Raw genomic sequence first — 12,136 nt, 5'->3', positions numbered from 1 at the left:
TCTTCAAAAGACTAAATTTAACACACCAAAGCTATGACTTTTGAACAAAAAAGTAACATTATTAGAACCGTGCCTTTGCAATGTTTGAGGAAGAAGAGGCTGGAGGCAGGGTAACCAGTTAAAAAAGGCTTTTAGAATAATCCAAGAGAGAGATCATGAAGACCTGGACAGGTGAAATGTAAATGAACTACTGATGTAAGTGAAAGCCAGAGAGCAAAGGCATTAGTCAGTGAACAAAGATTACTTTTAAAAGTTATATTGAAGAGGAAAGAGACAAGACTACTGTAGTTGCTTTCACTTAACTCACTGGACTACCCACTACTCTCTATTCCCTCTGTAAACAAACTAACTGACTCCCAGAGCACACTGAACATTTGATACTAATAGGCTCCTCTCTAGTTCACTTCCATCTACAGCAATAGATTCACATCACATATTTATTAAGAGTTGTCTGTGTTTTTTCAAAAATGTGTTATGTCAGTCTTTTATTTTAAATAAATAGATACAGAAGTACAAATTTTAAATTAGTATTTCTAGGCTTCTATGAAAGCCAAATGGGATTCTTTGCAAAGTCTGGATAAAAATCAATTACACACATACACAAACAATGTCAAATTAGGTTGGAAGAAAAAAACCCTGAAGAATAAAGAGAAAATTATAAAAATTCAGATAAAATATATGGGAAAATTATTTTTTTTAATCTAGAGAGAGTCTTGTATACAAATTTTCTCCACATCATTAAATTCTTGCTACTTTAAAGAAACCAAAACTGACTGATATATCTAAAATAGATAAACAAGATTATACTGTATAGCACAGGGAAATACATTCAATATCTTGTAGTGGCTCATAGTGAAAAAGAATATAAAAATGAATATATGTATATTCATGTATGACTGAAGAGTTGTGCTGTACACCAGAAATTGACACAACATTGTAAACTGACTATATCTAGATAAAAAAGAAATTAAAAAAAAAAAAAAAAAGAAAGAAACCAAAACTGGAAATTGTAGGCAAAACCTGAAGGGTGGATTTATCAGTCAGATAAAATTCTAGTCAAGAGATTCTTCCTTGCAGTAAAGGCCTTGGCCCTTCATCAGAAGATGGGTGAGTGCATGTACTTTTATGTTTTTAATTTTTTTAAGAGTTATAAAAAGAATTATACATATAATTCTTCTTATTCCCTGACTTTTAAAAATTAACCTTGACTTTTTTATTAACCAAGAGGATTCTATTATAGGTCAAAATAGCTACTGAGACCTGGGGACTTAAAGTTCTATAATGTTAATAAAGATTATCTAGATTAGGCAAAGGAAATTGGTTCATTTGTGAGTTATAGCTACAAATGTTTTTCTAAAAACGATGCTTTGTAGAAAAAAATCTTAGCTACTCATCTGTATGATATAACTGAGAGCACCATCTAATGCCATCTACTAAAATTACTGTCACAGGCTCTTGCCTTTAAAAAGAGAACAAATAAATAAAATTTAATTCAATGATCTAAGCCTCCTTTCCTTTTCCCTGTTTTGTATTCCATGAGCAAGTCACTTCTTGCTTCCAGAAGTGGAAAACTAAAGGAAACTTTAGTTTCCTATTGTTGTTGTAACAAATTAGCTCAAATTTAATGACCTGAAACAACACAAATTTACTATCTTATAATTCTGGAGGTCAGGAGTCTGAAAATCAGTTTTTTGGGCTAAAATCAAAAGTACCTGCAGGGCTGCATACCCTCTGGAAGTTCTAGGAGAGAATTTGTTCTTTGCCTTTTCAACCTCTCGAGGCTATCTGCATTCCTTCGTTCCTGGAACCTCTTCCAGCAAAGGCATCACTTCGACCTCTGCTTCCATCACTGCATCTTCTCTCACTCTGACCCCCCTACCTCCCTCTTATAAGGACCCTTGTTATTGTATTGGGCCCTCTAGATAATGCAGGATAATCTCCCCACCTTAAAATCCTTAATTATGCCTGCATAGTCTCTTCTGCCATGTAAAACATTCACAGATTTTGGAGATTAGGATGTGGACATCTTTGAAGGGGACATTATTCTGTCTACAGTTCCACATCTGTGAGGTCTCCAGTGAGAGGCCTATACAAATTGTCCCATTAAAATCTATGAATTCTGTTTTATGGTAATGTTGGCTACATTTGAAAAATTCCATGTAAATGTCATAAATATTCACTAAATTACATATAAAGAAATCACTTAGAGCAACTTTAAAGATCACAATTTCCATATATTTTAATTGGTTTAATTAATAAAGCAAAAAAAAAAAAACCCATAAACTCAAATTTTAGTAACTGATGAGTATTTCACTAAAGGTTTTGCTTTTGGCTATTTTCTATTTCTCATATAGTGAACTAATAAGGTTCTTTGCATTACTATACTATGACATTACTTTGAGTGATTCTAGATACATATTCTTGCCATTTGAATCAGTGCCATACATAAGAATTTAATTATCTTTCCATTTATTCTATATGTAAACATTTTATTTAAAAATTGGCTTTTTATTCATCTGTACATGGTTAGTAAAATAAAGGGGGTATTTGAAGTCTTTATTTCAGAGAAATCTATTTTAAGATGCAATAATAATTTTTATTTTCTTCGCTAGAACAAAACTGAGCTATTATTTCATTGAGCTGTTCTGAAGACACAAGAACAAAATACTTTACAAGTTTATCAGTTCAGTCTAGTGTATTTTCCTTTGTTTTAGTTGCTAATGTTCTTCCTTTATTTAACAGCAGACAAAAAGGGAATAAATGAAATCTAAAGTTGTCCTTTAAAGGAAAGAGCATAGCTCAGTAGTAGAGTGCACGCCTAGCATACATGAGGTCCTGGGTTCAATCCTCAGTACCTCCATTAAAAAATAAATAAATAAACTTAATTATCTCCCTCCACCAAATAAATAAATTAAATAAATAAAATTGTCTTTTAAACCAGGACATTTTGGTGCTTTGGTTTCAGAAGAAAATTTGACAACATTCTAGATTAGTGATGGGAAGAAACTCCCACAAAGGAATTAGGGAATTTAGGACCAGCTTTAGTAAAAGGTCTGATACCTTAGTGCTCATAGAAAGCTGCATTTTGGTTATACTTACTGAAATATGAAGAAAATTGGTAATTTTACACAAATGGCAAAAGCCTGTATCTCTAAATAAACTGAATCATATATTGAGAATTTATGTTTTTTAAAGTATAAGCAAGGTCAGTCTTACTGAAGCAGAGCAGGCATAAATTTCTAGGGAAACCAACAATCTCCCGCCTAAAATACTTCTTTCTTCCATTTGCTGATTCCTGAAATTCTTTTAAAAGCCTCTTAATCCTCAACTAACTTAAAATGTAAACACTATTTAGAAAGTTAGCATGCACATTCTTTTTTTTTTACCATGCACATTCTTACAAGTGATTTTTACAAGATGCTTTTCTTAGTCCCCATTTTATTTACTTATTTTTTTAAAAAAAACTAACTGCAAGGCACCTGATGAGGTAATGTGAGGAAAACCAAGATGCAGAAGATATAACTCTTACCATCTAGAAAGTCCTATTCAGAAAAAAGAAGCAGCATTACAAAGGGGAAAGGCTTAATTCTCATTTTCTTAATTCTACACTTAGCCTTGCTAATACCCTTGGAAAGGGGAAGATACCATCACACTAGATTCTAGTGATGAGTACAATGCAGTCTGAAAAAAACATAAGGTTCTGAGGGAGCTCAGGGGACCAAAAAACTTTCAGTTTTTGCTCCATACAAACTGTAGAATTTAGACAAGCATACAACTTCTGATCTAAAAAAAATGTAATTTGATTATCAAGTGGGGCTTGTGGTAAGGACTAAAACTATTGATCTGAGTTTTGGATGTAAGGTGTTCTTAACTTTTATTTTATTATATAGTTTATTCCTGTTACCAACTCTCCTGTGGATGGTGGATCATTTGGCCAAGTGAAAGCTCCTCCCATAAAGATAACAAATATAATTCTGCCTGGTGGATTTAGCCATTACTTGGAATCTAACTTCACTTTAACTCCTGAAGTTGAAGGTATTTTGACAGTTGCTGAGTGAATGAAAACAAAAACAAAACAAAACAAAACAAAAAACCCACTTCATATGAAATAAAAATCTATTTGATTTCTAATACTACTTAAAATTGCTTATTTTAAACGTACATTTCCTAAAAGTGAATATTTGTTCAAGTTTCATGTGACCATTCTCATTTCAAATAATCTATTGTATTTTTTGGTTCTGATCAACTACTAGCAGGTTTTAACTAAACATCTGCTTACAATTTGAACTTTGTGATATATGCATAATTATTTCTTGACATTTCTTTTCAAAGCTGTTATTTCATTTTGTGTATTTAATAGCAAATGACTTTTAAAACCAGTTCATTAATACATGCTGCTAGAAGTAGAAATCTGAGGTTTAAAAATATTGGTAACAACAGACTCTTGGGGTACAAAAGGTATCTTACAAAGAGATTAAACTTTATCCTTGAAACCACAAGTAAAATATTCATGAAGCTATTAGTAGGGAAGAATTTTAAGAGGTAGATCTCCAAAGGAGGGAGTATATTAAAAAGACAGGGCATGGTAGCAGCACTATATACACTAGCCAAGACATGGAAACAACCTAAATATCAATCGACACATGACTGGATAAAGAAGTTGCAGTATATTTATACAATGGAATACTACTTGGCCATAAAAAATAACAAAATAATGACATTTGCAGCAATATGGATGGACCTGGAGACTGACATACTAAGTGAAGTAAGCAAGAAATAAAAAGAAAAATGATATCATTTATATGTGGAATCTTAAAAAAAAAAAGACAAATGAACTTATTTACAAGACAGAGACTCACATAGAAAACAAACTTATGATTACCAGAGGGGAAAGAATAAATTGGGAGTTTGAGATTTGCATATACTAACTAATATATATAAAATAGATAAACAACAAGTTCATATTTTATAGCACAGGGAACTATATTCAATGTCTTGTAGTAACCAGTGAAAACGCATATGAAAACAAATAAATGTATGTTCCTGTATGACTTAAGCCTTATGCTGTACACCAGAAATTGACACAACATTGTAACCGACTATACATCAATAAAAAAATATAAAAAGGAAAAAAGAAAAAGAAAAAAAAATTTTTAATTTTAAAAATAAAAAGACAGGGTATGGAAATGATTCATTCTATTATATATATATTTTAATTCAGGCTTAGAGCAAGACTTTTCTCTTAACTCCAGATCTTCACTGCCTATCATTTTGGTGAAATTGGGGGTAGCTTCTTTTTTGAGAGCTCACTTCTTCCATTCTTTTTAACATCCCACTTTGTTTCAAACCACAGTTAGACAATAAAACTGAACATCACAATAATGATAAAATGATCTAAGAGCCTGCTAAGACTAGTAGATCTCTCTATGCAATTAGTTTTAAAGAAAACTCAGTTAAAGGAAACCCAACATAATTTACTCTGTTAAGATTTTTTTTGTTTGCTTGTTTAATTTATTTTTCATACTTCTACATACTTACGGCTTTAAAGGCATTAATCATAATGAGAATTTTTATGGTTTGTCCAGTAGATATAACTATCAATAAAGCTGCACATGCCAAATTGTTATTAGCCTCCTTGATAGTACAATGTCATCACTATCATCTTTAGGAATGTCTTCAATATCTTTTTTTTTTTTTTGGCATTTGTTCAACCCTAAATTCATCTCCATAACTTTCTTCTCCTATATCTTTCTTTAAGATTAATTGTGCAACTACTTTTTAGGATTCTAGAAAAGTCTATTTCTTTCTTATTTTCTGACTATTGCCCCAATTTCTATTTTGAAAAGTATGGTCACTTTATCTGTACATTTATTATAGCACACAGCTCTGGATATTTATAGTTTTTAAAATTACCAAGAAAGTATCAAATTGATTCACTAGCTCAGAGAAATTTAAGCAGCATTAAGTGTTGGAAATATATTCCAATTCTATATTTTTATTTAAAATATTTAATTCATTTTATGAAATATATATAGCATACATTCAGCTGAAGGATAACCAAATGTAATTACTTAATTTATTAATGGTTTTCATTGTTTCATAATCCTAATTTCAGACCAAAAAAACAAGAATGCAGGAATTCTGACAAATAATCCTCGGAGCATCCATGCAGAAATAGCTTTTCGGCAACTCAGAGGGATAAATCTTTCTCCATCTCTTTTATCACAACAGGATATGGCATCTCCAACTGCACAAATGTACCAGAGCAACCAAGATGAGGGAAGGTAGAGCTATTCTGTTTTAATATCATTTCTCATCATTAAAAAAACCTCCCAAATTTGCTAGTCATGTATGAAGATAGGAAATATTATTATATAGTATAATATATTTCCTCTGAGAGCTGGGGAAAAAACTGTCAAGTAGCATAAGGCTTCTTTTCTCACATTCATCAAACCTTTCTCAAAGTCCAGTATTTATACATAATAATTCAAAAAGGTTTAGAAATGGCTATCAAGGTACAATAGTGCTCACCTAGCACTTATGAGAGGGAGCACTGAAATAATTATGGGAACTACTTTTAATTGTATTCTCTCTTAAGTCATGTCTACTCACTGGATATGCAAATCAGTTCACATAATTTTGAACAACAAGTAAGTTCAACTCTGAATTCACAAAGGCTGAGAATTATGTAAATTCTTCAAACCTCTCCTTATAATCCCACTTGCCCTTCCTCCAGTTTGGACCCTAGCTCTAGAGGCCTGCTCATGGCCTAAGAATGTGCTATTTCTCAGTAAGAATCCACTCTGCTGCTCAACACCTGTCCACCTACATTTCCAGTTATTGCTTGTCCTCCAGCTTCTTTGTAGCCAAGCTCTGCAGCATCTGTTATAGTGACCAGCAGGTCTAGCTTAGGCCTGACTCCTGCCACACTGATTTCCCTGCTTATAATCAGTTGTGTCCTACTGAGTATGTATGTATTGAGTGTAATATATTGATATGATATTTTGACATCAATGGGTTATCCTCATGATGATCTGACTTATAGATAGCAAAACAAGATATTTTTCTCTTTTGTATTATCTTTTTGAAATTATACACATATAAATTATAGAAATTATTTACTGCAGAATTAAGTTAGTTGATTCATTAAGAAATTGTCATCATTATTTGACTCATAAATATTTTATTTCTGACAGAATTCCTGGCATCCACTTTCCAAGATCAAATCGAATGTAATTGCCTAAAGGGAAATGTATATACACCAAGTAATCTATTTCTGTTTAGAAGTTGTGAAAAAACTAGCAGACAGTGCCAGTGAAAAAATATATAATCACATTACTTATTTAACTGAAGCACTTTGGTTCCACATGAAGATAATCTCTAACAATCTAGGTGAATTTTTTTAAAAATCACCTCTCTTAACTTTTTTTCAGTTATCTTAATTATTCATTTGAATTTCTATGTTAGAAAAATCATGAAATAATTATCTCATAGAACAATTTGAAAAGATACAAGCGATATAAAACAAAGTCCAGAGAATCAAATAATTAGTCATGGTACTGGAAGAATTTAGTTACAAAATCTCATTTTAGCCTGTCATATAAAGATACTAAGAAAAGTAATTTTAGGAAATAAGCATATTTTCATTTGTAGAATATTTGTTCATCTGAGCTTTCTTAAAGCTAAAGCATATATTTCTTACAAAACGCCACTATTACTCGAGCAAGTTGAGTTTTGCTAGTTAAACTACAGATAAGTTTTTTAGGATTGTACTTTGAAAAGAACACCTTCAAACACGGTCTGCTCTAAGAATTATTTAGAGATGTGAATCAGAGGTATCAACAGTACTTCCTGAAGGTGGCTAACTATGGGTGCAACCAGCCTTTCATGCTCTAAGAATAAAAGAGTACTTACTTCACATACAAAATTTGTTAAATGGGCCCATAGTGATATAATTTTACAAGTGGGTTTTAAACTAAATAAACACATGTTCAAACTGAGTGGACACATTTAAAGTTTGGACTCAATAATTATATTTCACTGGAAATAATTTTTCTAAAGCAATTATACTCCATAGTACTAGGACATATCACAAATCAATCAAATATGGTTTTGAATTTGTTTATTAAGTACATTTCTTTAAATTAATGATTAAATTGGCGATCATATTTTGAGCTCCATGATTCATGAAGTATTCCATTTTAATTTTTCAAGTAGTGGTTTAACACCACATGCAATTTTCATGTTTTATGTGTTCCTTACATGAAAATAAATTATTTTTACTAAAATACTTGTATTTTATAATCTATCTGGAAATAGTGTTAAGGATATTTTAGAAATGAATTCCAATGTGTATACAACAATTTTGTATCTTTTCTTCTTTAAATGCTGTATGTTTGTAATTTAATTATGTGATATTTAAAACTTCAAACGGAATACAGATTCATTTTACCCTTCTTAGTGTGTCGTTTTTAAACAACTATTACTCAGGTAGAAATATGGTCCTTTGTTTAAAAAGCAACTATGCAGTTCTTGAGATGTCCAGAAGATGTCTTTATCGCCCTTTAGTTTTGACAACTGCTTTCATTACAGTGTTGTGATGTCTGCTCTTAACTATCTGCAACTAACTTGGCATCATCTGCTTTTTCTTTACCTTATAATTATGTATAAATAAATACTCAATATATCCTACTTTTATAATAAAGTGTCTTTGTAAATAATAAACTAGGTAGGAAAAATAAAGTAACAGGTTTTCACTGGAGAAAAATCTACAAGAATAGAAAAATATAAAGTAGTTATAAAGCAGGAAAAACATAACTTATTATCCAGAATCCACTTAACATCTGACATTCTTTCTTTGAGAAGTTTTTCCTACACATTTGTAATATATTTGAGATCATTTGATTTTTATGTACATGTTGTTACATTTTGAGATTTTTTTATTATAAATTTTAATTAAATCTGAATTTCTTTTGGAAAGTAAGTTAATTTATAATTCATAATTTAACAGTAACACGAAGTGGGGGAGGGTATAGCTCAATTGGTAGAGTGCATAGCTCAAGTGGTAGAGCGCATGCTTAGCATGCACAAGGTCCTGAGTTCAATCACCAGTACCTCCATATAAAACAAATAAATAAATAAGCCTAATTACCTCCCCAAATATATATATTAAAAAAAATAGTAACACTAAGAATAACAGTAAACATGAATTTAAGCTTGCTAGTTGCTATACAGAAAAAAGCCACTGATCTAACCTTAAGAATATTTTAATGTAAATATACAATAAACAATTTCATATAAAAGCAATGAGCGGGATGATTATTAAGGTGATTTGGCTCAGTATTTCTCAAGTTTTTTCTGCCATGATAGCAGATGATACTGACATGATGTGCAACATACTCCCCTGGGAATGCCTTGCTAGGTTAAGCCATTGGTTATGTGCAGTTCTTAAAACAATAGTTGTAACTTCATCCCCTTCCTATTCAACAAAACAAACGAGAATGTAATTGAATATGAGAGATGTTTTTACAGGCGTGACCAGATCTGCTCTAAAATATTTTTTAAGTAAATAATTCACAAACTGTGAAATTTTAAATTATTTGTAACATACTTCACAATTGATTGTAACAAAACAAACAGGTAGTGCTTTAAATTTATAAATTTAGTCCACTAGTCCACAGTTTACTTGGTTTATCCTAATTACAACCCTAGGAAGTAGATATGACATATACTGTCTCCAATTATAGATAAAGAAACTGATTTTAGAAGGGAAAGATAACACACCAAATCCTAGATTTTTTAATTCATTGTTTTTTTGATTACTGCAAGTGAATTGACATTTAATTTTTCCTAATGTGCTATTTAATCAGCCTCTGTAGAGCTCTAATGTGTGTAAAACCTGTAAACTATTTATTCATTCTCTTTCAGTGTACTTCGCTTAAGGAAATATATAATTTCTACAGTAAAATTAGTTCTTTGCCCCCAGCAAATGTCTTGAAAGATTTATTTTGCGTGCAGTTATATGCATGATTATATGACTTGTTTTAAATTAAAGGACATGTCTATAAACAACCTGGAAAGCTAAAAATTAGGGCACTTTAGCTACAGACAAAGTGCCTATAATGCTGAACTGCATACAGATGATGTCAAAGTGATCTTCTGATTTCTATTTATGAAGACTGACTAGAGTTAATTCTTTATTATTTACTTGATTTATCTACTATTGACACAAAATTAACTATGGTTGTGAACATATTTTTGCCTAGAATATTTAGTATGGCTCTGTGTGTGTTTGTAGGCACTCGTAACTAGTTTTAAAATAATCCTTATATTTAACATGTCATTTCACTGTTTATTCATAAGCTATCATATTATGAGAGGTGTTTAATGTTTTAAAACATTAGTTCCTAGTGTTAATCATGCTGTGGGCTCTCAGCTTCAATTAAGTGTTACTTACATAAAAAGAAGTAAATTATTTATAGTTTTATAAGAGTAGAAGCAACACTTATGGCTGAGTTCTGTTGGTTATTCAGTGAATTTAATCATATTGGTTTGTTTTGGGATAGAAACTGGCTGGGCTTTTTTCATTCCTTTGCTATAAAACTTAGAGCTTCTGGATGACCTCCAAGTGCTTGACTACTTTTCTTGCTCATCTCTCTGTACTTTCCTCCATTGTTGAAATTTTTTTTGCTTTCTTTTTTTTAAATGGAAATATAGTTGATGTACAATATTACATTAGTTTCAGGTGTACTACATAGTGATTTGACATTTACATACATTATGAAATGATCACCGTAGAAAGTCTCATAACCAGCTGTCCCAATACACAGTTATTACAATATTATTGACCATATTCCTTATGCTGTGTATTACATCCCCATGGCTTATTTATTTTATAACTGGAGGTTTGTACCTCTTAATCTCCCTCACATATTTCATCCCCCACCCCTACAAGCCTCCCTTCTGGCAACCACCCATTCCTTGATCTAGAAATCTGTTTCCATTTTGTTTCATTTGTTTTGTTTTTTAGATTCCACATATAAGTGAGATTATGTGGTATTTATCTTTCTCTGTCTGACTTATTTCATTTAGCATAATACTCTTTAGACCCATCCACATTATTGAAGTATTTTAAAAGAAAAACCTATACCAAATTGCAATTTTAGTTTGCAATTGCCTTTTAGAACTAAGTCAGCAAAAAGCAGTTACTTTATCACTAATGTTTTATGTCTGTCTTTATCTTATACAAATATGAACTATATTATTACTTTTTCTTTAATTTATGAGTAAAATTGTTTTTAAACTACAAAAAAGACATTTCTCACACCCAATATGTGTATTTTTTAATCTTAAAATTTTGTTTTGGTGATGATTTTTCCTTATAATTAAAATAAAATAAATTATAGCAGAAGCATGAAATGCTGTAACCTAAAAATAGAATAGTATATTCAAAGGAACTTAGAAGTAGCTTTGAAACTGTTAATTTCCTGAAATCAAATTATTATTTATGTGTAATCTATTAGGCCTTACCTTAACTATATGCTCTTTTAGGAAACTCCAAAAGTAAATTCATTAACATCATTTTCCATGTAAAATACTGGTAATTCTGAAATACTAATTTTAAAATTAGAATTTTTTCCTTATATTGTATCATTTAAAATAAAGTATTTCCATATGCTCTGAATAAAAATCCACTGGGATAACATATTTTGGTAACTTTTAAAATTTAATTATACTGTGATCAAACAATAAAATTAAAATGGATATGAAATATTTTTCACAAATAGTATTCTAGGTTTTCTTCTGGTTTTTAGCTTTATAATCTAATGAACTTCCAAATGTTTAAAAGTATTTCATGCCAGTAGAGTTCCATTTTTAAACATTACAAATAGGATAAAAAAGGTCAGTGATGATCTTAAATAAATCACTTGTAGTTTATGGTTTTATAAACCATTATTTTCAAATAATATTATCTATATTTTAAATAGAAAAAAATTTAGGTCATGTGGTTTAAAAGCTGTAGATTTTAACCACAGATGTGTATGTTTTACATCTTATTATAAAACATTATTTTTCTAGAAAATGGTTTAGATAATTTTAGTAGTTTGGCTCTACTATTTCCTTATTTGTTTCATCG

At 30.6% G+C, this 12,136-nt stretch overlaps 1 protein-coding gene across 1 annotated transcript in view; it reads left to right on the top strand.

Annotated features, from left to right (window-relative positions):
* Positions 1-11,787, top strand: part of LRRC9 (leucine rich repeat containing 9) — an 88,236-nt gene extending 76,449 nt beyond the window's left edge. The window contains exons 31-33 of the mRNA XM_045522061.2: positions 3,891-4,035; positions 6,116-6,284; positions 7,197-11,787. Of these exons, the coding sequence (XP_045378017.2) occupies positions 3,891-4,035; positions 6,116-6,284; positions 7,197-7,236 (354 nt within the window). The 3' untranslated portion in view covers positions 7,237-11,787. The remainder of the gene's footprint in view (positions 1-3,890; positions 4,036-6,115; positions 6,285-7,196) is intronic.
* The last annotated feature ends 349 nt before the right edge of the window (positions 11,788-12,136 follow it).

The sequence above is a fragment of the Camelus bactrianus genome, chromosome 6, assembly GCF_048773025.1.
Source record: "Camelus bactrianus isolate YW-2024 breed Bactrian camel chromosome 6, ASM4877302v1, whole genome shotgun sequence".
Classification (NCBI taxonomy): Eukaryota; Metazoa; Chordata; class Mammalia; order Artiodactyla; family Camelidae; genus Camelus; species Camelus bactrianus.
This window is presented reverse-complemented; position numbering and strand designations above follow the sequence as displayed.